Below are 27825 nucleotides of genomic sequence, written 5' to 3'. Positions count from 1 at the left end.
TGGTAACAAGTATGCAGACGCCATTTATTTGGTCCATAAGTACAGTATATTTGTTGTTTGAGTTTACAAAACATCAAATATAAATAACCTGAAACTGTAACAAATACACAAAAATTGGCTCCTTACACAGACATACCAGGCAGTACAAACTGAAAGTTTGAGTAAATTAACATTGTTTTACATTAATATACACAGTGCCAGGTAACATTTAAAAAACAAGTTTCAATGCATAGCACTTGACACTTCTGTGAGTCTTTCAGGTAAGAGTATGAAAATGGTTAGATCTAGGCTAAAAATAACTCTTCTCTAGCCAAAAATAAAGGCATAATATTTATAACCAGGTCTCAGCGTTCCTACCCCACAGTATCTTCCACTAGGAAATGACAGCTAAGGCTATTTACAGGGAAGCAACATGCACCGTCCTCTCAGCTCCTCACTGGCCCACCCGGCTTTGTTCACAGGGGTCTCGAACACTACTCCTACATCAACATAGCAACGCAGTCTCTAAGTCTTAGCATGGATGCTTTCACAGGAGCGGAACCAAAGCCACCGCAGCCCGTGCTTTCCCTCTGCAACAAAGGACAAAACCTTCGGCTCGACCAGGTCAAGGGCCAGGAGTCTGCTCAGTCTAGCGCTATGATGTCGTCAAGGTCTTCCGTGGGCTCCAGGCGGGACCTCTTGGCACCGGCACCCCCAGTCTCGTCCAGTTTCCGCTTGCGGGCCCTCTCGTCCTCGCTGCTGCCGTCGGTGGCGCTATTGGAAGGGCCTTCTTCGTCTGAATCAACTATGAGCACATCGTCTTGCTCTAGTGCTTATTTCGGAAACAATGCAAAGAGTGGTGAAGTGTGGGAGATAGCAGCCGCTCTCCAAGGCCTCCTCACTCTGACTGGAAGCCACCCTCACTGGCCACCCCCAGGGACTGTGTCTCCAGTGTTCCGTGTAACAAGCACGTCTACTTTTAGAAGGTGCTACCGGGGAACCAACCCTGGGCCAACTCCCATTTTTTTCCAAGCAAAACAAACAATTGTGACTAGCATGTAATTCAAATGCACCATCATGCCTCCTGAGTCTCCCTCCGCTGAGAAGGGGAGGGCACCCTAACAGAAAACAGAGCAGCAACAGCAACAAAGGCACTTACAGCCGCCAGGGACTGCTCTGAGCACTGTGCACAAACTCATCTAATCACCCTATAAAGAAGACAACATTATTACCCCACTTCCAGAGAGGAAACCGAGGGACAGAGATGGACTAGGTCACAAAACGTGGTCAGGGTTCAAACTCCAAGACCCCCACACTTGTGCTCTTTAGTCGTACCCCCCCCCTCAAAAAAGCCCCAAATATTCCCTATATTGCCTTCAAAACCCACCACAACAGAGGGTCAGCATTACAATGCTTCAGTTGTGGGGAGGGAGAGCGGGCCAGCCAAGAGGGCCATGTTCCACAGCCTCATCCTCAGAGGATGCTACAGTCCAGAGCAGACATTCTAAGTGACACCCAAAGACCGGGGTCAAATGGATGGAAACAGAGGTAAAAACTTAAAAACTGTTAACCTTCAGTTTCCTACACACACACACACACACACACACACACAAAATGGAGAGGATGTCAGAGGAGATAACAGTCCAACCAGAGCAGCGAAGGGTCGGACCCCCAAGATCGCTCTCCAGTGGGCTCTGCTTAGGAGCTCCGCCTACCTGGAAGTCACACCCACCCTCCAAGCACCTGCTCAAAGAGCCAGATGTGTGATTTGAGACTTCCAAATCAAACAGGCAGTTGGCAGCTTAGACAGACAGTGAACCAGAAAGTAAGCCCACAGCCTGCCGTGAGCGCGACTGGGGAGGGAGTCAGAAAACCATCCCGTTCCCTCTACCCAAACCCCCAGCCTTAAAGTTCTTCACAACTCATAAAACTCAAGTTCATCATACAATCAATTCCAAATCAGCTCAGCGTCAGTGTCTCAAGTCTTCTGGCTGGAGGGACTCACCTGTGGAGGTGGAAGGCTGGGCACCGTCGTCACTGCCGTTGGCGATGCTTTTGGCAGCATCTTCCGCTTGTTTGGGCCCTACTTTTTCTGGGGCATCACCAACAACCTCAAACTCAACATCCTTTCCTAGATCTTCACTGTAAGAGAGAGTCAGGCTGTGAGCCAGGGATGCAAGCTCACAAGGTAAGGACCGGAGCCTCCCTCACAGCCCAGCGTGCACTGCACCCCAGAAGGTTCTCATTCTCACAACACTCGTGAAAAAGACCACAGAGCAGAGCTTTTCTGATTCAAACGGTAAAGGCTGGTTTTCCTTTGTGTCGCTAACACTGCGGACGAGCAATTCTGCAGCCCAGCAACTCTGACATCCTTTTTCCAGCTGCTACACCAAAGAGCCTTCACTCCATTTGTGACTGGATCTCTGTTCTGGGAACAGGGTTGTGTGGTTCCCGGCTTTCCCCCACCTTTATAGGTAACTCCCCACTTTCATACATGGGAGTTCATGTGTCAGGGTGAACAGAGGGCGCACATCTTTAAAGGCAGTTCTGTCCCGAGACTTAAACACAAGGTAAGTAAGCCAGGCACAAACCTTCACCCTGGCCCTGCTCCTCCTTCAGACACCTGAACAGTCCTGTCCTTTCCTGTGGTTTTCTGTCACAAGTAACACAAGCCTGCCTGCCACTGTCACCTAGCTGTCACCCAAGGAGGCCAAAGACAGCACACACTGACTGACATGTAGCCCTGAGTCCATTATGCAACTCTAGAATCTACAGTGCCAACACCACACTTTGTTATAAAGTTATGTCGGTCTGCCAGGACTCACAGGCATGTTCACTTCAATGGGGCTGCAGAGACGGCTCAGCAGTTAAGAGCACGCACTGGCTGCTCTTCCAGAACCGGTTCTTCTCCTAGCACCCCGATGGCAGCTCACAGCCACCTGTAACCTTAGTTCCAGGGGATCCAATGCCGTGTTTGGTCACTGCATGCGGGCGTGTGCACACACACAGAGACAAAACATTCCCACACATGTACAATTCAAAACGAAACTAAACTTCAGCTAGCTGAAGCCAGTCTGCTCTGACTCCCACATGTACTGTCATGGTGCATGTGAATAGGCACACACAAACCCACTCACACTCTCATGTACACACAAAATAAATGTAATCTTAAAAATGTAAAAAAGAAAAACATCAAGATCTTACTACAGCTGAATTATGAAAATAAATTTACCTTACAAATGGCCTCCAAAGTTTATTACTAATTTATACCTAAGATTTAAACATGTTAATTTATTTAGTGACTGCTCCTCACAGCACACATGTGGAGGTCAGCAGACCTGAGAGTGGGATCTCCCCTTTCTCCACCTGAGTCCTGGGAACCAAACCCAGGCCCGAGAGCACCCTCGCCTGAGCACCCTGCGGGCACCCCATCTGTCCAAAGCCTGACGGTCAGCCATCCTCTAAGCCTTCAGTTTTTCATCCTGAACAGTTTTGTTGTGAACCCCAGCATTTTCCTGGGGTGGAGCCCCGTGACCTCCGCGGTCAAGTCAAGCAGACCCTGGGCAGCTCTATGAGCTCCCCTCTCCTCCCGTGCCCTGTGTTTCTTACCCCCAGGCACCACAGGTCCTACCTGTGAAGAATGTTGATCAGTAAAGTGTAGTCCTGAAGGAAGTCGTCTGCTTGAAGCCGGCTGCCATTTCTAATGCCAAAATCAGACAACTTCTTGGGGTTATTAGCTAGATGTGAACAGAATGGGGGTGCCTTAATTAGGTCTTCACAGTGCAGACAGGCAGGTTAACTCTTAAAAAGCACACTCCATTATGGCATCACTGTGTCCCCCCCAAAATGGCATTCTCAAATCCTGACCCACAGTACCCAAAAAAGTGACTGCATTTGAAGATACAGCTTTGTACAAGTGATAACAAGTTAAAAACAGTCTTTCACATGCCTGTAACCCTAGTACTTGGGAGGTGGAGGTGGGGGATCAAAAGGCCAAGGTTATTTTTTGAGCTAGCCTGGGCTACACAAGACTCTTATTCAGACAAATAAAACTGTCCCTATAGAAGTCTGGCCCCCAGAGATCAGGGATGCACATCTCTTAAGAAAGCCCACGTGAAGACACAACAAGGAGAGGAGGCCTGGGGCAAAGCTTCTGACGGGTCAGAGCTCCAGGCTGTGGGACTTACAGTCCTAAGTGTGCTTGTAGGCACTAGGAATTCAGCACTTCAAGTGGAGTGAACAAGGACCCACAACAACCTCCCATTCAGAGCAAACTGATTTAAACCAGACTCCCTAAACGGCCAACCAGACACCTCTACACATGGCCTAATATCTCAAATGATTTCTCAACAAGCAAAACTACTACCAACATGAATCCTGATTTTTTTTTTCTTCTTTAAATATAGGGTCTTGCTCTGTAGACCAGGCTGACCTCAAACTCAGAGATCCTTCCACCTCTGCCTAATGAGTGCATGATTAAGGTGTGTGCTCCATGCCTCAGATTTACCCCATAGCTAACTTAAGACGGGCCTTGAACTTGTGATCCTCCTGCTTCTTCTCCCCTTTAAGGACAGGGACAGGTGTGTGCCACCACACCTGGTTCATGCATGCTAAGCTGGCACCCTGCCATCTGACTGCATTCCTGCTCCTGACAGGAAATCCCAACACAGTTTATAACAAAGCTAGAAAGCAGTTCAGTGGTGGGGGCTGACCTAGCTAGCAGGTGCAGTGCTGCTGGATTTTGAACCTGGGGGTAGGGGTGGGAAAGCCCCATCTACCAAGAGCTTGCCATTCATTTTGGGTTTTTTTCGAGACAGGGTGTCTCTGTGTAACAGGACAGCCCTAGCTGTCCTGGAACTCTGAGACCCCTGCCTCTGACTCCTGAGTGCTGGAAGTAAAGGCGTGCGCCCCCACCGCCTGGCCTGACCTAGCCGCTCCGGAATAAAAATACTTTATTATACACTCCCCAGGATGGCTAACAGCCTGAAGAGCACACTCACCACCAACCTAGCCCCAGGGCCCACGATACAGACAGTGCGTCCTTGGAAATGAACCATGGTATTACAATGTGCAAAAAGTCACGATCTGTGCACTGGCACACCAACAACCCCCGAGGACCCCAACTCCGGAAAGCCTCCAGATGTGGAGCTGCAGAGATAAGCAGCACCCTGGGAGAACTCCGCAAGTGCCCGCTGCCACTGTGATGGCAGACACCACACTGACACAGGCAAGACAAGACCAGCTCAGCCCTCCTCAGGCAGCCGCCCCGGCGAGGAGGAGCAAGCCTGGTACCTTCTGTCTCTCCCTCCTCCGAAGAGATCAGGATTGTTCCTTTCCCATCTTCAATCTGGACATCCGGTGCCACCATAGCAAACTTCTCTTTCACTATCTAAAAAGGGAAAAATTAAATATTAACTCATGCAGGTCATTGAAGACCATAAGAATATTGCTTTTCTATACAGGTTTACTTTTTCATCGGAGAGGGTTCAAATTATTCTTCAAAACGTGAGTACTGTGTGTGTGCGATATCTATGTGAGTGTGCACGCACAAGGGCCACAGCACACAGGTATAGGCCATATAAAAGGTTTGGAATTGGGTCCCTCCTTCCACCGAGAAACTTGGGTCGTCAGGTCTGTCTGACCCACCGAGTGTCTGTCTTTCTGGCCTGTTGTCCTTTACTATTCTCTCTGCTTCTGACAGCAGGAAACCAAGGAGTTGCCCACAGATGCAGCCTGAGGACCTGGAGACGCTCTCCTCTCTGCTCCCTGCAGATTAGGCTTGGGCAGAGTATCTGACACATTTCCCCTCAGTCTCCATGTCCGCCCTGTCATGGAAGGTGTTAGACAGGAAAATGCCTAATTGGATAACCTTTCTGTTCCAAACAACGTCTCCCCTTAACTTCAAGATGCAACTTAAGTGGCAATAGTGTTAATCCTACCTGCTCCTAAAAATGGCAGCTCTCTCTACAAGTGTAGCCCCACACTCAGGAGTCCTTCCAGCTCCACAGCAAATACCAACAACAACTACGTCATAGGAAAGAGCATCACACACACATCCTTCAAGATGAAGTTACTCCAGGGTTTTCATTCGGAGAAAAACAGGGCACACCCAGCCTTAGCCAGGTATTATGCATGCGATCTGTTCACCACCACCATTACCACCACCAGCACCAGCACCACAAGCACCACCACCATCACCACCAGCAGCAGCAGCACCACCAGCACCACCAGCACCACCAGCACCACCAGCAGCAGCAGCACCACCAGCACCACCAGCAGGACAACTGAGGGACTGCTGTTTGTCAGAAATACCGACTTTCCCCACTGTCCATCTGCTGCCCAGCTAGGCTCCACACTCCAGCCAAGCACACCACCCTTCCCAGGACGAGACACACATCCTGGAAGCAGACTCAAGAGGCCAGTGGGAACCTGGATCGCCAAGCCATCCAGGAGCGGCACTGCTCACTCTGCAGCCAGGGCAAGAATCTGATGTCAAGCTGGTCACGGCCACACTGGAAAGGGTGACCTCCATCCTCGGCTCATTCAAAAGGAAACAGAACCAGCCCTTGTACTTGCCTTATCCTGTAAGGTGAGGACAGTCACTCTGTGGACATTCAGCCGCACGGTCACCTCGGGCTTGCTGGCACAGACATAACAGCTGCTGTTGGGAGGGTCCAGTGCGCACGGCACCAAGAGCTTTTTTCTGGGGTTTGGCTGTTTATTTAAAAAAATCTTCAGAGAAAAACACAAGCAGGAATCAGAAACACTGCGTTTCCACTTTATATACAGATGAATCTAGAACCTCCCCCACTGGGTTTCTCTGTGTGGCCCTGACTGTCCTGGAACACACTCTAGACCAGGCTGGTCTCGAACTCAGAGATCTGCCTGGCTCTGGCTCTCAGGTGCTGGGACTGAAGGCGTTTTTTTCTTTCTTTTATTACTTTATGTAGATGGGTGTTCTCCCTCCATGGGCCTGTGGCCAACACTGTGCATTCAGTCCCCGCAGGAGCCGAAGAGGACCCCGGGTCCCGCGGCACTGAAGTGACAGTTTTAAGATATGCTCTGGGTTCTGGGAATGGAAGCTGGGTCCTCCAGAAGAGCAGCCAGTGCTCTTACTTCCATAAGCTTAATAGCATTGTTCTTAACTCAAGCTGAAACCATAGGAGACATTCAGTTTTCTGTGAAAAATTTATCATTTAAAAGAAAAAATTCTAAGCCGGGCGGTGGTGGCGCACACCTTTAATCCCAGCACTCAGGAGGCAGAGGCGGGTGGATCTCTGTGAGTTCGAGGCCAGCCTGGTCTAAAAAGTGAGATCCAGGACAGGCACCAAAGCTACACAGAGAAAACCTGTCTCAAAAAAAAAAAAAAAAAAGGAAAAAGAAAAAAAATTCTTAAAAGTTAAAAACCCAGCATACCAAATTAAAGTAAATAAAAAGAAAACTGAATCAAGCTGGGTGTGGTGTGGGAATGCACATGCTCTCGGGGCCTGCTCAAGTCATCCTGAGCTACACAGTGAGCTCAAGGCCAGCCTCGGCAACATCAGTCTCAAAATTCCAAAAGCATTTTTTAGTTTAATTCCCAGCACATTTAATGTATTTCTTATAAAATTACTCTTAAAAAAATGTTAAATAACTGGGTGTAGTGGTACAATATGCCTTTAATCTCACAACTCAGGAGGCAGAGGCAGGTGGATCCCTGTGAGTTCAAGGCCAGCATGGTCCATATAGTGAGTTCCAGATCAGCCAGGGCAACATAGTGAGGAACCACCTCAAAAGTCAAAGCTAAACAAAGGAAAGTACTCACGGTTCTACACTGGTCTATTTTTCCAGATAAAATCTTCAGTCCTTCCAAGACGATCAAGCCGGCAATCACTGCATTAGTAGTGGCAATAGCAGGAATGATGTTCCCCGCCATTGCTAGAGGACAGAAAGACAAACAGGGTCAGTTGTCCAAACAGAAAACTCTGCATGGGTTTGCTGATGATACAACCAAAGTACAAACAACTTACATTTTATATCAAATCTGCTCTTCATATTCATGCTGAAAATGTGCATCCTGAGGTTTGCAGCAGAAGTGACAAAATCCATTGCTGGTGGGTCGTCCTGCCAGGAACACAAATCACAAGGCCAATCACAGCCATTTCACTGCGTTACCTTCCAATCAGCCATATTTGCACATCTGTAACGTGCAGACACACAGCCAGAACAAGGGGTGTTTTGCTCCAGAGGCGGGGCAGCTGTGGTCGGCCCCACAGGAAGTAGCATGGAGGCTGACTGTGTAGGGAAAGGGGCTCATCAGGTTCTCCAGGCCAGGAAGAGTCTGCCAAGAACACTAACCACCACCATGCATGCTAGGAAAGCATTCCCGCTTAAACAAATGCACTGGTGAATTGGAAGGATGGCCCAGTGGTCAGTTAGAAGCACTTGCAGCCCTTACAAAGAACCAGAGTTCAGTTCCCAGCATCCATGTTCTAGGAGACTCAATCCTGTCTTACCCATGTGCAAGCACAACAATTAATACACATGAAACAAAAAGTAAAAGCATCTTTGAAAAACAAAACCAAATGCACAGAGGCTATGTGTACAGCTAAACACATTTTTCATTGAAGGAAGCTCTTTCTGGGCCCATTAGTACTGAGGTTGCTAGACACACAGAGAATCTAGGCAAGGACAACCTGTTTAGCCTTGCTGAATCTCTGCTAAGTCCCGGCAGCAAGGCCTTTCCCAGATGTGGCTGTGAACTCACAGGCTGTAGGTCTCTTTACTGTGTAAAGCTAGGGCTGAACAGATAACCCCATGTGCAGTGTTTGAGGACAGGGTTTCTCTGTGTATCCCTGTCCTGTATTTCCCAGAACTCACTTAGTAGACCAGGTTGGCCTGGAGAACTCAGATTTGCCTGCTGCCTATTCCTCCTGTGTGCTGGGATTAAAGACATGCATTAACATGCCCAGCTTAGAGCCTCAGGGCCATTTTCCCAGAGTAATGAAGAACCCAGAGGTGGCTTCTGCCATATACAGCACATGCTCTTGAGTGAAGCAAAGGCTGCAAGAGCTTGGCCTCAGCTTCTCACCTACCCAGTTCAAACCCAAAAGCAAAATGCTACTCCCCGGCTGGATGGTCTTTTTTTTTTTTTTGAGATAGGGTCTCACTATATATCCCTGTCTATCCTGGAACCTACTATGTAACTCAGCCTGGCCTCGAACTCACAAAGATCCACCTGCCTCTGTCTGCTTCCCAAGCACTGGGAGTAAAGGTGTGAGCCATCATGTCTGGCCGTCTACTCCTATTTTGGTAAGTTCTTGAGTGAGAAGCAGCTGCCTTGCTCTGTAAAATGCCTTTATTCTTTCCTTTTTCACTTTTTTCAAGACAGGATTTGCTGTACGGCCCCCCCACCCCAATGTTGGGATTAAAGGTGTATGCCACCAAGCCCAGCTAAATGCCTTTGTTCTTAAAGAAATGGCTTGTGGGGCTGGAGAGATGGCTCAGAGGTTAGAGCACTGGCTGCTCTTCCAGAGGTCCTGAGTTCAAGTCCCAGCACCCACATGGTGGCTCACAGTTGTCTGTAATGAGATCTGATGCCCTCTTCTGGTGTGCATGAAGACAGAGCCCTTATCTACATAAAATACATGAATAACAAAACAAAACCACCCAAACCACCCAATCTCTCAGGAACTGGCTGACACTCTGAGGGGCAGTCATGAAGGCAGCAGTGTTCAGGTCCAAGAGCGCCTTATTTGGCCCCAGTGAACAAATAGAATCTTTCCAAATTGCTAGAATAACAACAAAGAGAATATTTTAAAACCTACCATTTATATCACACAAACCAAGAGACTAGTGTTTATAAGAATTCCAAAAATCAGCCGGGCGGTGGTGGCGCACGCCTTTAATCCCAGCACTTGGGAGGCAGAGCCAGGCGGATCTCTGTGAGTTCGAGGCCAGCCTGGGCTACCAAGTGAGTTCCAGGAAAAGGCGCAAAGCTACACAGAGAAACCCTGTCTCGAAAAACCAAAAAAAAAAAAAAAAAAAAAAAAAAAAAGAATTCCAAAAATCTAAATCTACCAGCTTTGTGTTAGATATCTGATTCAACCAAAGTTTCAACGTTCGTGCACATAGTTATCTGAGGATTCTAAAACTGGCCAATCATTTCTCCTCACTTTGAGACCCACAGCACATCTTTCCTTTGGTTCCCCTGTTGGGGATGAACTCCAGGGCCCCATGCATGGCAGGCAAGTGAGCATCCCAGTAAAGAGCCGCAGACACATCTCAGGTCTCAGTGGAGTGCTGGCACAATAGGAATAAACAAACTTTGTCACATAATCAATTTTACCGGCAATTCAAATGCCAGTTAAACACAGTGAACTTCTAATACAATTTCAACCTTAGGAACAAATGCATCTTCCTGGGAATGCAGCTCAAATGGAGAGCAGCCTTCTGGCAAATGAGAGGCCAAAAGAGTTCAATCTCCAGAACTATATAACTGACGGGGAGGAAGCAAGGTCAGGAGGTCAAGGTCACCCCCAGCAACAGAGGGAGACTGAGGCTAGCTTGCACTAGAGACCCTGTCTCAGACACTCTACAGGCTAGGACGACCTGAAACATGATGATTTACCTCAGCCTCCCAAGTGCTCGAACTATAGATGTGGGCCACACCTGGCTTTGCTCTCCCAGGCTTCTGAAAGAAAACTCTATCCATTTCAAAAGAAAGGCAATCTCAGAACTGAATACGACAGCACATGCTTTCAACTGTTAAGGAGAGCCTGAGCCACACAGTGCTCAACTAGCGTTGACAAGGGCTTAGACTCAGTCTGGGGGGGGAGGGGGGACGTAGGCAATTTTTACTATTTTTAAGGTCAAATCAGGCAGATGAGCTGCTGCCTCCAAAAGCAGAGGACTTGCTATCTGTTTTTCTAACTCAAACATCCCACTGGGATAACTCAATTTCTAGTCAATATAACATAAGCCACGAGTGCATTACTAGAAGCATAGAAAATTCATATTCTAATACACAACCGAAGAGGAAAACATTCAAACAAGGCAAGCAACATCCCAAGTTGTCAGCCTCTTACAGCACAGGAACCACGAGTGAGATATGTGAGTGACTGACACATTTCAAAACAAACCTTATCCCATATGAGCTCAGCTCCATCTCCCTTTTCTGCTAAATGAACTCTCAGAGTCTCGATGCTTTTGGAAAACAGACTTGCGTAGCTCTTCACATCGAGAACCTGCTGGTCTTTCAAACCCAACTGGGGCTCGTTTTGTTGATCGGATGCATCGGCTTCTCCTCCTAAAAGAGTAAGAATATTTGTTACACACCTCACTCTACCTTGGTCTATTCGACAGATTCACCTGCTGGCCATTGAGATGTGACAAAAAGAAACGGACTCTATTGGGTAGTTACCACTACCAGTGTGTGTGCAGGGAAACCGCTGAAGCAGGGACTGCCTAAGACCATGTCAGGATCTCCTGCTCTTTGTTGGAATATTCAAGAACATAATGGCAGGGCTGGAGAGAAGCTGGCAGTTAAGTGAACCGGCTGCTCTTCCAGACGACCCAACCCTCTCTTCTGGCCTTGGTGGGAACCTACACCCATGTGCACATACCCATACAGTGGAAAAGTAAGCATGAAAGAAAAAGGTGAAAATCACATTTTGCCCGAGCTGTCAGCCATGCTTCCATTTGCCCAACATTACACAATGTCACTGCTGAGTGCCGCTACGTGTCACTCCAGGGACCTTTTAATTCAATCTTGCTGTGAGCTGCAGCATAGTTCAGATAAAAACACAGCATGCCAGTGAGAAAGTCGTCGTTTGTACAACTGTTTTTTTTTTTTTAAAAGATTTATTTATTATGTATACAGCATGTATGACTACAGGCCAGAAGAGGGCACCAGATCTCATTACAGATGGTTGTGAGCCACCATGTGGTTGCTGGGAATTGAACTCAGGACCTCTGGAAGAGCAGTCAGTGCTCTTAACCTCTGGGTCATCTCTCCAGCCCTGTACAACTGTTTTATTTCTTTGACTATAAATTTAAAAGATGTATTTCTAAGTTAAATCTTAAAGAAATAATCTCAGGAGTACAAAGGCAGATTTGTACATATACTCACAACACTTTCAGGAATATTGAAGTCACAATTTCCTAATCATTGACAGTTTAAAAAAAATAAAGAGAGAGAAAAAACAGCCAGCTTATAAAAGCAGGACTGCAGCTCCTGCTCTGGGGTGTTGTGTCTAATGACTTTTCTCTTTATAATCAGCCCAACCACTCAACACACACATGCTTTAGCTGACAGCATCCCATGGCATGTGAAGGACTAGCTGCATATTCTCTCTCTCTCTCTCTCCCCCTCCCTCCCTCCCCCATCCCCATCCCCTCTCTTGACAGGGTTTCTCTGTGTAGAGCCCTGGCCATCCAGGACCTCACTCTGTAGACCAGGCTGGCCTCAAACTCACAGAGATCCCCCTGCCTCTGCCTCCAGAGTGCTGGCATTGAAGGCATGCGCCGCCGCCGCCGCCGCCGCCGCTGCCACCACCACCAGTGACTAGCTGCTCTGTTTACCTTGACTCTGCACTTCCGCCCAGTCCAGTGGAACTGGAGGTTTCCTCTTGCGCCAGAGTTTGTCCATTGTCAGCAGATACCTAATATCATCTTTAAAAAGCTGAAATAAACAAACAAATCCCATGAGTCCTTTAGAGCCCAAGTTCATTACAAACAGATCAAATTTTGTTGAGTTACTATAATTATACCATGAAAGTAAGTTTAAAGGCATGGCATAGGCAGAGCAACAATTTTCAACACTACCATAAATGTTCAAATATGTGGAGAATGCAGGGCAATGTCACTCTCAGCTCTGCCGACCACCCAGGCCCTCCTACCACCCCCCAAACCACAAGTCAGTCTGAGACACAGTGACACACACTAAAGCGCTCAGTAAACACACCAGCACCCGTCTACAACAACAACACCACACACCAGCACCCGTCTACAACAACGCCACACACCAGCACCCGTCTACAAAACAACACACCAGCACCCGTCTACAACACCACACACCAGCACCCGTCTACAAAACAACACCACACACCAGCACCCATCTACAAAACAACACCACACACCAGCACCCGTCTACAACAACAACACACACCAGCACCCGTCTACAACACCACACACCAGCACTCGTCTACAACAACACACACCAGCACCCGTCTACAACAACAACACACACCAGCACTCGTCTACAACAACAACACACACCAGCACTCGTCTACAACAACAACACACACCAGCACCCGTCTACAACAACAACACACACCAGCACCCGTCTACAACACCACACACCAGCACTCGTCTACAACACCACACACCAGCACTCGTCTACAACAACACACACCAGCACCCGTCTACAACACCACACACCAGCACCCGTCTACAACAACACACACCAGCACTCGTCTACAACACCACACACCAGCACCCGTCTACAACAACAACACACACCAGCACCCGTCTACAACAACAACACACACCAGCACTCGTCTACAACACCACACACCAGCACCCATCTACAACACCACACACCAGCACCCGTCTACAACACCACACACCAGCACCCGGCTACAACAACACCACACACCAGCACTCGTCTACAACAACACACACCAGCACCCGTCTACAACAACAACACACACCAGCACCCGTCTACAACAACAACACACACCAGCACCCGTCTACAACAACAACACACACCAGCACCCGTCTACAACAACACACACCAGCACTCGTCTACAACACCACACACCAGCACCCGTCTACAACAACACCACACACCAGCACCCGTCTACAACAACACACACCAGCACCCGTCTACAACAACACACACCAGCACCCGTCTACAACAACACACACCAGCACCCGTCTACAAACCAACACCACACACCAGCACTCGTCTACAAAACAACACCACCACACCAGCACTCGTCTACAAAACAACACCACACACCAGCACTCGTCTACAACACCACACACCAGCACCCGTCTACAAACCAACACCACACACCAGCACTCGTCTACAAAACAACAACAACACACACCAGCACCCATCTACAAAACAAATAACAAGACACACCAGCACCCTGTCTCCAAAACAAACAACAACAAAACACACCAGCTCTACTTGAATGAAATCCAGTTTCTCAATATTGTTTTTGAAATACTATGTGCTTAGAGGTTCTGTGTTCCATTTCTGCCCCTTTCATTTTGGGGTTGGGGTTAGTAAACATCTTGAAGTTATAAAGAGTCAATAAGAGCTGCGAGGCAGTGGTGGCCCACATCTGTAATCCCAGCACTCAGGAGGCAGAGTCAGGCAAATCTACAGAGTGAGTTCCAGGACAGCCAGAGCCACACAGAGAAGCCTGTCTCAAACCTCCACTCCCAACACCCATCTAAAAAACCAAAACCAAACCCAAACTCCCTGGTTCACAAAGTTTAGGTTTGGTGCTATCAATAATCTGGTTTGGTCAGTTCCCTATCTGGAGCAAACTGATGTTTCTGTCTCCCTCAGAATAGTATCATGTAACAATTTGGAACCCACGTAAAGGTAGAAGGACAAAACTCCACAAAGTTGTCCTCTGATCTCCATATGAGCACCATGGCATGTGTGTACCCTTCTAAATACATTACATTAAAACAAACAAACAAACAAACAAACAGTAAACCTAACCTTGGTGAAAAGTTTAACTGGATCATATCCGGTTGACTTAGCCCATTCCTTAGTGGAAATACGCTTAATGTCTCCATCTTCATTAGAAGCTCTGGCTCTGGCTTCAGCTTCTGTTGGCTCCCCTAGAAAACAAGCATCGTATTTCCACGTACAATTACATTCTCACCTGAGGCAGTCACTCAATGGAAGGCAGCTTTAGGCAACACATTCAGATAACAGGACAGTAACACGAGGACCAGTGTGGTTTTGGTTTGTTTGTACCACCACTGCTCTGCGGCCTGAGGTTTTTTTCTAATTTAAGTTTTATTTTATATGCACTTGTGGTTTGACCTACATGTATGTATGTACACCAAGTGGCTGACATGTGCCGATAGAAACCAGAAGATAAAAGATCCTTTGGAACTGGAGTTTCAGAAGGTTGTGAACCAACACATGGGTGCTAGGAACTGAAGCCGGGTCCTCTGGAAGAGTAGCCAGTACTCTGATCCCAAGCCATCTCTCCAGCCCTGTGCCTCAGTTTCTAATGGGCACATATGTAACAGCTCAGAGCATGGCCCTATACATAGAATAGAGTACTGCTCCCAGCCCTAATGATTACATCTGTGAATATCTCATCTTGATTCCTTTTCTTTTTTTCTGGAGTTTTCCAGACAGGGTTTCTCTGTGTAGCCCTTGCTGTCCTGGAACTCACTTTGTAGGCCAGGCTGGCCTCGAACTCAGATATCCACCCCTCTGCTTCCTGAGTGCAGGGATTAAAGACTCAAGCCATCTTGATTTCCTTTCTTACTAGTGAAAGGGAACTACTCCGTTGTTACAAGGTTTAAAAACATAATGAGGGGATGGGTGTGGTGGCATATACCTTAATCCCAGCACTCTGGGAGAGAGAAGCGATGGATCTCTCTGCTTTCCAGGCCAATGAGGGTCACACAGAAAGACCCCATCTCAAAAACAAGCAAAAAACCTACCAGCAAACAGCAAACCAACAACTCCCTAAAAGTTGGATGATAGGACTGGACATACATGCAGGCAAAACACCACACACATGAAATAAAAATATTTCTTCAAAATGCAATGGCACATTAAGCAGCACACGACCTCCAGCACATAACAGCAACCACTGCTGCTCCTTAAGGCACCACCATTGAATGAACAGAGCAAAGGCAACAGCCACTTACAAGAAGCTTCAGGATCGGCTCTGTCAGGAGACACTTCCTGATCAGCATCCTCCTCTCCAAACAGCTGGCTGCAATTTCAGAAGAGTGAACGTTTAGTTGTTCCCAAGGCTGGAGACATGGCTCTGTGGTTAAGAGCACTGGCTGCTCTTCTAGAGAGCCTTGCACTTACCTCCCAGCACCCACATGGGGGAATCTGACCCACTCTTTTGAATGAGGGCATCAGGCATGTACATGGTGCCCATAACATATATGAAAGTAAAACACTTCATATACTTATAAATAAATCTTAAACTAAGACAATGGTTCCTAGACTCTTATTCCACCCAGATTTACATACATCGCAAAGAAATTTTCCTCACATTGATACCAACTACACTCAAAGATTTAAACTACACTTAAAGATTTTGCTTTTTTGTGCACGCCTTTAATCCCAGCACTCGGGAGGCAGAGCCAGGCGGATCTCTGTGAGTTCAAGGACAAACTGGTCTACAGAGCGAGATCCAGGACAGGCTCCAAGATCTAGAGTGCTGGGATTAAAAAACAAATGGGTCTTTTGCCTGAACGTATGTCAGCGCACTGCATGTGTTCCTGTGAGGCTGGAAGAGGACACTGGACCCCCTGGTACTAGTTACAGACCTCTGCAACCCCGGCATTTAGGAAGTGGGAAGATCAGGAGTGCATGGTCATCTCCAACTATGTGGCATGCATGTCCCAGGCCAGTCTGGGCTACAGGAGACCCTGTCTCAAGGGGGAAAAAAAGGAAGGAGGGAGTGAGGAGAACAAACACGCTCTTAGGGAACTGTGCAAGTAGTTATTTACTTAGTAAAAAGTGCAGGTACAATTACTCAGACGCACTGTCCTCAAAGAACAGACCTCCACTCCTCGGAGCTGGCTGCCCAGGACTCCCTGCTACACTGTTCAGTGCATATCGGAAAGTGGAGCAAAGCTCAGACACCTCAGCTAGGTTACCAAGGCCGGCACAGCAGTAACAGATGATGCTGACAGCATCTGCCCTTGGCGTGTGGGACGAAAAGCATCTCTTTCCTGTTGTCATCCTCTCAATACCCAGTCTCCCAAGGAAAACCAGACAAATCCCAACAGCAGGTCACTATGCTGACCTGGGACTGATAACCACAAGGGTCACCCAACACATAGAAAATCTAAGAAACGAACAGCCAAGAGCTAGAGACATGTTGACTCATGAGGCGTCCAAGACAGGATCCCAGAGGTGAAAAAGGATATTATGTAAGAGCTACAAAACATCAAGAAAACTTTTTTTTTTTTTTTTTTGGTTTTTGGTTTTTGAAAACAGGGTTTCTCTGTTCTGTATGGCCCTGGATGTCCTAGAACTCACTCTGTAGACCAGGCTGGCCTTGAACTCAGAGATCTGCCTGCCTTTGCCTCCCAAGAGCTAGGATTAAAGATGTGTACCACCAATGCCTAGCAAGAAACTTTCTAGTTACTAATGTTATCAGCATTGGTTCCTTAGTCTTCAAGTATATATCAAATTAATGTAAAATGTTAAAGGGGAAATTGGGCAGTGCACACCTTTAATCCCAGCACTCAGGAGACAGAGGCAGGAGAACCTCTGTGAGTTCAAGGCCAGCCTGGTCTACAGAATGAGTTCCAGGACAGCCAGGGCTACACAGAGAAAGCTGTCTCTTAAAAACAAGCGTTAAAGGGGATCTGTGCCTGGGCACCCTACTGCTGTGTTAGCACTGTGCTCCCTGTCAGCTCTTATTTACTCAGGCCCTGCAGCTGGTAACCAAATTTGACAAATTCTTAGTCCAACCACATTCTTCTCATTCCAGCTGTTTTGTCATCTATGCTGGGGTACACCTCTTCATTTCAAGGAGACTCTAATGCCGCCAATGCTCAGCGTTTCTTCATGTAAGTAACCTGTAGCCTTCCTTCTAACTACCATATTCAGGCATCCAGCAAGTTCAAGGATGGTATTTTTCACTATCGTTAGAGTTGGTTGTGGATGGTTAAGGATCCAGGGCCTTGGGCATACCCGGCCCCACTACGGATTTTAACTCCACTGTGATTTCTTCTTTAGCCAATAGGGTATTTATAAGTATGTTTTCATATTTCCAAATATATATATTTGTACAAATTTAGTTGCATGCCTGTGTCCAATACCAGACTAAACATCCAAAACTTCATCTACAGCATGCAAAGAATGTTGTCAGTTAACCCAGGAAACCACTAGAGTCTCTTCACCATATTTAACCATTATAAATATAACCTTTTAAGACCGTTTAAGTAAAAATGACCTTGTGTTCCATGACCAGCTCTGAAAACAAGCCAGGGATACATAACTCTCTTACTTGAACAAATACTTTGCCCAAACGATGCAGTGAATAGGTTCAGAAGGTGTGTTCCGAATCGTACAGCCAGGGAATGTTCTCTGCGTTGGCTTAGGATGACATTCGTAACACTCAGTTACACCCTGTAATGCCAGGGCACAAGAAAGCAGTTATTCCACAGTGGCTATAAGGTAGTGCAATTACAGAAACTTCACTCCTCATTTACATTCCAACTGAGTTTTATGTTGTCAAGAAAAATTTAAAATATTGGTGACTGCAAAATCCTTACTGTACATATAAAGAATCCAGAATCATAATACAAAGGCTAAATCAAGTGACCACAGTCAAAGCTAAGGCGGAACCAGTACTCCCAATTCCCAAACAAGGCAAATCCAGAAAGAAAAAAGTACCGCAGTACACCACCAAGTCAGAGAATTTTTACTTTTGATTTCACCAAGCAACAAAAAACTACAGGGAGCCAGGTGATGCACCCCTCTAAGATCCCAGCACTCAGGCTGGGCAGGACAATCTATCTCTGAGTTGAAGGCCAGCCAGGTCTACAGAGCAAGTTCCAGGACAGCCAGGGTTATATAGAGAAACTCTGTCTCAAAAAGAAATAAAAAGGGGAGGTGGGGGACAAGGTATCCCCATTGTGCGACCATCGGATGAATCCCTCTTTAACCTCAGCATGTTTCAACCTCAGCCTTCACACAGGAGCATAAGAACAACATAACAGTAAGTTAAAGAACCAAACCCTACAGAGGCTGCTTTAACATAAATTAAATGGCACATTCAGGATCTCCTCCATCTATCTTCCAAACATCTCGGATTCCAAACAAACATCTCGGATGAAGCCACTGACAAGCGTCACACTGTGGAGGAGAACTCCTGCCTTGCTGCAGCAGACTCAAGAAACCTTCACTCCATTCTATAGGCACTGGCACTCCATTCTATAGTCACTGGCACACAACCTCTGGAGACTGGCACAGAATAAGCTTCCAAAACCAACAATTATACACCAGGCCGTTTTAAGTATTTTAAAAAGGAACTCTTCAAGTGTAGAATTTAATGGCTACTTCCTGAAGGAGCTGAGAACAGATCTGAAGAACACACTAATCCGTCCCTAAACTTTATAAAGCTAGGTTAATGATGCACACCACCTTCTTCTGTTCTTTCGTTTTACTAAAACGCTTAAAATACGTCACAAACACACCAAAGCATTAGTTCTCTTCAGAGCTGTACACTGGATTCCTCTAGTGATCTCGAGTTAGGATTGGTTATTACCTCATTCTACAACTGAACCAGACTCCCAAGCCCACAAGTTAACCATTGATTTCTTACATGTATTTAGTGTGTGTGCATGCAAAGGAGCACCACAGCACCCGTGTGGAAACCAGAGGACTCCTGGGAGAGTTTGCTCCGTCTAACACGTGGGTCCAAGGGCTCAGACCCAAGCTGTCAGGCTCAGCAGCCAGCCAGCGCCCACCGAGCCACCTCACTGGCCCCAAGGTAACTTATGATTTGTTTTGAGACAAGATCTCACTATGTATCCCAGGCTGGGCTGGAATTCAAACACAGCCTCCTGTCCTTGCTTCTGGTTACAGGGATTAAAGAGGGCATGGAGACCATGCCTGGCCTGTTGTAACTTCTGGAAGTCTGATTACTGCCTGTCCTCTGTAACATGACACAAAGTCCCACAACAACTAACAAGTTTTGTACAGCTTGTCATGTCAAAGGATTTTTGTTTGTTAGTTTTTCAACACAGGGTTTCTCTGTGTAGCCCTGGCTGTCCTGGAACTTGTTCTGTCCTCGAATTCACAGAGATCCACCAGCCTCTGCCTGCTGAGTGCTGGGATTAAAGGCGTGCACTACCATACCTAGAAGGATTTTAATAGGTAAGTTAACTGAAACAACATGGCAAAGTCAAAACTCTCTTCCTCTTGCCTTTAGTGCACCTCCAGCTTTATTTGTGGGTGGAGGTTTTCTGAGAACTGAATGAACCCACCCAGGGACCCACGAATCACCCTGTCTTTTTCCTTTTTTTTTTTTAAAGAGATTTATTATTAATTTATTATGTATACAGTGTTCTGTCTGCCTGTGTGCCTGGAGGCCAGAAGAGGGCACCAGATCTCATTACAGGTGGTCGTGAGCCACCATGTGGTTGCTGGGAATTGAACTGAGGACCTCTGGAAGAGCAGCCAGTGCTCTTAACCTCTGAGCCATCTCTCCAGCCCCCCACCCTGTCTTATACAGCATGAAATCTCTATATGTTGGATGCTGGCCTGCTTATACTATACACATCCAACGTTTCTGTCCTTCCTAGGTCTCAAGTAAATGGGTGGAAAATAAGAACCAAGTGTTTCTTCACCTTCTTGATCGTGGTCACTTGTCCAAGATAACCGGCAGTCCCGCTTTCAATGAGAGGCACGTCAGCTGCCAGACACATTCTATTTACATGGTTTCGGGCAGCTGAAAAAATAACACTAGTTAGTGAGTTTCTCAAGACACCAACAAGTTAAAGATGACAATCGCGAAAACATTTCTTGCCTTCAATAAAGCACTTGTTCACCGTGACTATGGTGAGGATAACTCAACCACTTTTGTCTGTAACACTGGGCTACATCCTTGGCCGACAACATGCCATTACTGGACACTCAGCAAAACCAAAAACTAAGGAATTTACATTGCGAATTTTGTCTAGAAAAAGACTCTTAGAAATGATTCCCAAGTGCCAGAGCAGGTGCACCTGTCTGGTCTGACATGAGCCCTGGTGTGACTCAAAGCACTTCTAAAACATCAAAAGAAGGGCTGGAGAGATGGCTCGGCAGTTAAGAGCACTGACTACTCCTCAGAGAACCCTGGGTTCAATTCCCAGCACCTACATGGTGGCTCACAACTGTCTGTAACTCCAGTCCCAGGGACTCTTCTTTTGGATCCCTTGAACACCAGGTCAGCACGTGTTACACAGACATAAATGCAGAAAAAACACCCACTCACATAAACAAATAAATTTAAAGAAAAAAACACCAAAAGCATTAAGACAGCAAAGTGTGAACTGAGCAAACTATTCCATCCACTCCTCAACACGTCACCATTCTATCATCAAGTAATCCGTGGCAATGGAGGAAGGGATGGACACTAACTGGGAACCATTAAGGAAGTTTAGGGTTAGGAAACAAAAGATGGGGGAGGTTATAAGAGTCATCAGGCTTCCAATGGTTTCCCTGTTAGTAATTACCATACACACTTTGCAGCACTATTCCCCCCAGACAGGGTCTCACTATGTAGTCCCTGGCTGATCTGCAGCTTGTTACATAGGGCTGACTGGCCTCAAACTCAGAGATCCACTTGCCTCTGCCTCCCTAGTGCTGGGACTGAAGTTGTGCCCACCATGCCTGGCTTTCCAGAAACAAATTCATTACACCTACAAGGACCTTGTCTAGGACCCTGTGGTATAGGTACAGCTGGAACAATCCCAGAGCCATAGCCTAGAATAGCCTACACTAGGCCTGTTGTGCGGCCTGCAATCCAGCCCCTGGGGGCAGAAGCAGAATGGATCCCAAGAGTTCAGCTCCCCCCCAGCTCCACAGCAAGTCTGAAGACCCTGTCTCAGGACAGAGCAGGATGGCTGGCACCTCACCGCCTCACCCTAAGGCACTTTAAAATCACCTGGCGCTCTGGCCCATCTGGACTATGATCATCCTGAGTGACCCCAGGGATTCACATTTCCTAGATCTATGCACAAATTAAGACATACTGCAACAACCTGAAACAGAAGCAGTCATACTCTGCAGACCCTTCAATGCCCTACTGACTATACCTTCTGGTAGAACAGCAAAGCGGATGGCTGACTGTGCAGGAAAAAAAATGTAAAATCAGTCCTAGGGAAAACAGCCATCAACTGGCACTGCTTACCCCTGAAATCCTAGCACACCAGAGACTGAGGCAGGAGGATTGTGACTGGTTTGAGGTCAGTCTGGGGGACATAGTGAGTTCCAGACTGGCTTGGCCAACACACATAAAGCCCCACCTATTCCCATTTCCTTTCGGGTCTCTTAAGTTCTAACTCATACTTGGTCACTAAATCTCTACCCAGCTCTGACACGGGGAAGAGGGGAAACGAGATGTGAAACGTATTAACAACACCTTACCTCTGTTATCTAACGCGTTCATAACCAATATAAACTGTCGAAAAAACTCCACATTATATTCTGGGCTGGAAAGCAAAACAAAAAGTCACCAAAACTGGCCTCTTGTATGATTTTCTAAGTATCATAAATAGAGTCCCAAGGACAAATAACTGTAAAAATAACTGTGGGTGGGAAGTATATGCCATAGACACAGGAAGGCTGAAATTTTCCTAACACAAGCATATTTTAAAGGAACTGTTCTCAAATTTCTCTCTTTTCTGACCAGCAACCTAAGGCACCAGAACAAACCCTTAAATTGGCAGAAAGCTGGCATAACCTCACCAGTGCCCTGTCCCCACCCCGCCCCCTTCTCAGGGTAGCAAGTGCCTGGGAACATACAAGGAACACATTCCCAGGATCTGTTAGGCCTGCAGTTTCACCTCACGTGGTCACAGTCGGGCAGGGTTCAGGCCCCTTGGGGCTCTGCTTTTAGCAGCACTGGGAAAGCGGCATGGGGTAGGAGGCCACAGGCAGGTCTACAGAGCAAACACCCAGAGAACTAGAAATAGCCCAGGAAACAAGTGCCTTGAGAAAGTGTAAGGCTCTCTCTAACTCTAGTACTTCACATAGGAACTGCTTTTACTACCAGCCACGCAGGCGGGCGTGCGTGCGTGCGTGCGGTGGGCTTAGACTCCTAGATCTCTGCTCTAACACCTCCTTAAAGACAGACTTATCTATCATTATTGAGGTAAGTACCGTCAAACACCATCACTATACACAGCATCAGAAGATCCTCAGGCATAGAAGTACAGTCATTTCTAAGTTTCCAAGTGACTTTCTCACTGATATTAAAACATCTCTTATCTAAATAATCCAAATGCACACGAACTGGTAAAAGCAATGCAACTGATGTGGACACAGACTTATGTTGTAAGTATTCTAGAAGTTATCTTACAAATGCAGAATGATCCAGGGCTCACATAAATAAAAACATCTCATACTTTAAAGGGTTAACTACAACTTCACAGCAAACAGCTTTTAACAGAATGGTGTGCGTACTTCATGATGCTGTCATGGTGAGCCTCGATGTTAGCTTGGGGGTGGAACTGGAGCACACTTTCTTTGGCAACCTGGAAAAACCAACAATAAACATTTCTGTTGACACTGGAAATCTGACAGATACATGGTTACTTCACTTACTTATAACATGGTAATCTTATTTATATATAAAAATGTGGTTAAGATTTCATTAAGTGCATACATACTCATAAAATTAGTTGTCCCCTGCATGTGACCACTTCTATGTGAATGGCAAACTTCAGAGAAAACAGAGACTGCGGGGCTGGAGCTCTCTAACTCAGAGTTAAAGCATTTGTGAATCCCCAGCAGTATAAAACTACACTGAACTGCAATAATCAGTGTTATTCCTTCACTTAAGAGCCTATTACTAGCCAGCCAGGTTAGCCTAACTACAAAGACGGCAATGTAGAAAGACCACTATTGGAGGAAGAGCAAGCTTAGTCTAAAAAACGGACACAGGCAAATACCTATGGGGAAGGCTGAAATCTAAAAAAATGGTAAGTCAATCCAATGGTATGCATGGGAGGGGCAGGGCTGGAAGGAAAAACAGACCTCTGACCCCACCAACCCAGGAAGAATATTCAAAGGGAAGCATCTTTTCTAGCTACACAGAAGCTGGCCTCTGAGATGTAAAGGAGCAAACTTAAATATGAAGAGGACACAAAAGATTCCTCAACTACAGGATTCAGGATTCATTTCCGTGTGGGCTACTCTTACTCCTTTCACTCCTCGGGATCTGAAGCTGAAGAGCTGGGCTTGTGTGGTGAAGGTTCAGGGTAAACACATTTACTGTCTCATCACCAGCATTCAATCCCTGGGACCACCCAGCTGTCCTCTGACTGCCACTACGATGCAGTGGCATGCACACGTGCCCCGCAAAAATGAGCAAACAAAATGTTAATCACAGGGGAGAGGGGGAGAAAGGGAGAGTGAGCAAGCGAGCGCTTCACCTGCTTTCTCCCTCTGCAGGAAAAGTTTGCTGACTCAAAGCTTCATTGTCAAAGGGATCTAAACACAACATGGGAAGGTTACCTGAGCCTTGGATCTTCCAACATGTTTCTTTTGAAATAGGAACTGTCTGTTGAGGTTGCTGACATCAATAGTATCCAGATCAATCTACAAATGCAGAAACCCAGATAAATCACAATGTTTGAGAAACATCACTATCTTCAGCATTAATAACCCAGAATTTACTAGCTAGCAGAGAAAGTGCTTCTCCGGACAAGTCACACCGGAATTGCTAAAGTTACAGTTAAAGTATATGGGAAGAACAGTATCAATGTCAAAGGTAACCCCAAGAAAACATCAAGGATGGCTAATTTTCTTGTTTAATCCTATTTCAGGGAATTTTTTAGGGAATTCCTTAAGAAGCATAAAAGCTTTGGTTTAACTAAAAAACAAAATTTTCCAATAGGCAAGGTGGTACACTCAGATATATCTGTGAGCTGGAGGTCAGCCTGGTCTCTATAATGAGGTCCAGATCAGCTATGGTTACATATTGAGACCCTGACTCAAAATATAAATAAAATAAAGGCAAAAGAGACAAAAGGCATTAAAGTGGCTGTCCTGCCAGCTACAAGGACATGGGTTCAATCCCCCAGAACCTACATTAAAACAAGCTGAGCACAGTGGCAAGCTTTGCAATCCCAAAGCCAGGAAGGTGGAGATGGGAGGTTCTGGGACTCACTAGCCAGTCATAGTCTAGTAAATTTGGAGAGTTCCAGGGCAAAGAGAGACCCTGTTAAAAAAAAAAAAAAAAAAAAAAAAAAAAGACAGTGCCCCAGGAACACACCCTAAGTGTCATCTGGGCTCCACACCCCATCTGTCTGGTTATTTGGTTATTTCAGATGTAGTATAATTTACTGTGCCCCACTGTTTTCAATAGGTGATGTGGTAATCAGATCTGGAAATGTTTGCTGCTTTAACTTCATATACATAGTCACTCAGGATTACTTGAGGGCTAGTAAAGGAAATAGCCTACATACGGTTTAAAAACAAAACCCGAACCAAAAACTCATGTTTAAAATCTAACCTAGGAGCTGGAGAGATGGCTCAATAGTTAAGAGAGCTGGTTGACCTTGCATAGGACCTGGGGCTCAATTCTCAGCACCTACATTGGTTAACACCAGTTCCGGGGGATCCAACGCCCCCTTCTGGCCTAAGGGCACCAGGCACAGACATGTGCAGGCAAAAGGCCCATACACATAAACTAAAGGAAAGATTTTTAAATAAAAATAAAATTTAATCTAATTGCTATCTGAAAGAAAAAATAAGTAGCAGCTGCTGTCATTTGCATTCTAGTTCAATAAACTTACATAAACAACAAACAAAATGTTCTCACCATGAAACATCCCAACAGTTTGAGGTAGTTTGTGAACAATTACAAAACATATAAGCACTGAAATATCCATTTGTACTTCAAAGTTCATTAGAAAAATTAAACCAGCCGGGCGGTGGTGGCACACGCCTTTAATCTGCTACAAAAACTACTTTTTAACATAGCATCCAGAGTTACCAGCATACTGGATTTTCTGCGGACTGAAACTGGGTGTGAAACCTAACCAATGAAAACTGCAGAGACGCCAGTTGTGCCTCGGCTTACACCCTGACACCTGTAAGTTCATTCCATGTTTCTGCTAAACCTTAAGGCATTTCCAACTCGCATCCAACTTCCAGATAGTATCTCCGACACGTTAACAAATTACAGCGGCTTCCTGTCAATGCACACTAATGCAAAACTGAGAATACAGACAACCAAAAACTTTTTTTTTTAATTTAAGGAAAGGTCTTGCTACGTAGGCCAAGCGGACCTCAAACTCCCGATTGCAGGGATTACAGGTGGTCGGTCACCCAATCCCGCAAACCCAAGGGAATATCTTTAATGTCATAAACGACAGCGTCCCATCTGCACTGTGCCCAGCCCAGAGGCACGAGAGCCCCAAAGGAGTTCATCTAGCCACTAGCGGCGTCCCCCCAGGGTAAGTTACTCAACCTCATAGCGTCTTACTTCCCTCATCTGTTAAAAATAAAACGGGATGCAGACAGCACTTGCAACCTGAAGGCCGGTGGCATACTCGAGTGAATGCATGTGTGCACACCCGGGGTGCGCTGCTGGTGGCTGCAAGCCGCTCTGCCGCCGGTCGTTAACTTCGAAGTTAGGGGCACGTTCGAATTAAAGTCACAGCATCCACCGGGGGCTCGGCCACTTCCTGCATCCCAGAGTAACTGGGAGGCGGCGCGCGCAGGCCCGGGGACCAGAGGCCGGGGAGCCGGGGCCCAGCGTGTTCACCAATCCGCTCCCGGCGCGGCGATCCTGACCCCCGGCCTCTCGGGCCCCGCCGCCCTGACTCCCGCCCAGAATCCGGGCCCCGTCCCGCAGACAGCCCGCCATTCAGCCGGAGCCCGGGCCTCACCAGGTCGATGTGGGAGAAGCCGGTGAGCACCAGGTTCTTGAGCAGCTCACAGCCGATGCCGCCCGCGCCCACCACCAGCACCCGGCCGCCGGACACCGCCTCGGCCAGCTCCCGGGGAAGCCCCCGCGACAGTGCCATGGCGGGACGTCCACGAGCCGCCGCGCAGTCGGAGGCGGGAGAAGCCGAGAGGCAGCCGGAAGCCAGTGGGGGAAGGGCGGTGCAGCTTCCGCTCCTGCGCACTGCGGCCGCCAGCCCGCGCCAGGTTGGGTCTTGGAGACACCGAGACCTGGGATACCTTCACGCCGGCTTCTACAGGAACACAGACCGGCCGGACGGGTCGTCTTTTAACGACCTTGGTTTGAGCGCCCAACGACAACTCCTTATGTGGGGGTTTTAAAAAGTTATGACTCTAGGCAGGGCGGTGGTGGCGCACGCCTTTAATCCCAGCACTCGGGAGGCAGAGGCAGGTGGATCTCTGTGAGTTCGAGGCCAGCCTGGGCTACAGAGCGAGATCCATGAAAGGCGCAAAGCTACACAGAGAAACCCTGTCTCGGAAAAAAAAAAAAAAAAAAAAAAAGTTATGACTCTATATGTAAGGAACATGTGCAAATTAAGAAAATTGTTATCTCCAAGCAGTGGTGGTGCACGCCTTTAATCCCAGCTACATAGTGACACTCTGCCATGAAAAACAAAACAACAAAAAGAGTACACTCACCAAGCACTCGGGAGGCAGAGCCAGGTGGATCTCTGTGAGTTCGAGGCCAGCCAGATCTACAGAGCGAAATCCAGGACAGGCACCAAAGCTACACAGAGAAGCACTATCTCAAAAAAACAAAAACAAAAAAAAAAAAAAAAAAAAAAAAAAGAAAGAAAAGAAAAGAAAAGAAAAAGAAAAAAGGAAATTGTTATCCAAGCAATATATATATTGGCAAAGGATAGGATTCGATGCTCACAAAGAAAATGGATATTCGGGGCTGAGGATGTTGGGTGTATTTACCATGCTCAGAATCCTAGGTT

The 27825-nt window shown here is 46.9% G+C and overlaps 1 protein-coding gene across 1 annotated transcript; it reads right to left on the bottom strand.

Annotated features, from left to right (window-relative positions):
• On the bottom strand, positions 1-26946 carry Uba2 (ubiquitin like modifier activating enzyme 2). Its single transcript, XM_028877797.2, has 17 exons — positions 26809-26946; positions 24428-24511; positions 23375-23445; positions 22337-22401; positions 20554-20654; positions 18207-18328; positions 15877-15944; positions 14702-14823; positions 12541-12640; positions 11100-11266; positions 7989-8082; positions 7784-7896; positions 6556-6711; positions 5272-5368; positions 3611-3716; positions 1985-2121; positions 1-811 (listed from the first exon to the last, which is right to left on the bottom strand). Exons 1-17 carry the CDS (start codon positions 26944-26946, stop codon positions 624-626), a joined length of 1929 nt encoding a protein of 642 aa, XP_028733630.1. The 3' UTR covers positions 1-623.
• Between the last annotated feature and the right edge of the window lie 879 nt (positions 26947-27825).

The sequence above is a fragment of the Peromyscus leucopus genome, chromosome 1 (assembly GCF_004664715.2).
Source record: "Peromyscus leucopus breed LL Stock chromosome 1, UCI_PerLeu_2.1, whole genome shotgun sequence".
NCBI classification, from domain to species: Eukaryota; Metazoa; Chordata; class Mammalia; order Rodentia; family Cricetidae; genus Peromyscus; species Peromyscus leucopus.
Note: the sequence above shows the minus strand (reverse complement) of the source record. Positions and strands in the feature narration are given on the sequence as shown.

Coding starts and splice junctions, on each gene's coding strand:
- Uba2 (XM_028877797.2), bottom strand. CDS start 26,946: ATGGCACTGTCGCGGGGGCTTCCCCGGGAGCTGGCCGAGGCGGTGTCC. Junction 14,824..15,876: donor AGCCGATCCTGAAGCTTCTT/GTAAGTGGCTGT, acceptor CTTGTTTTCTAG/GGGAGCCAACAGAAGCTGAA. Junction 3,717..5,271: donor GGAGGAGGGAGAGACAGAAG/GTACCAGGCTTG, acceptor GTTCACATCTAG/CTAATAACCCCAAGAAGTTG.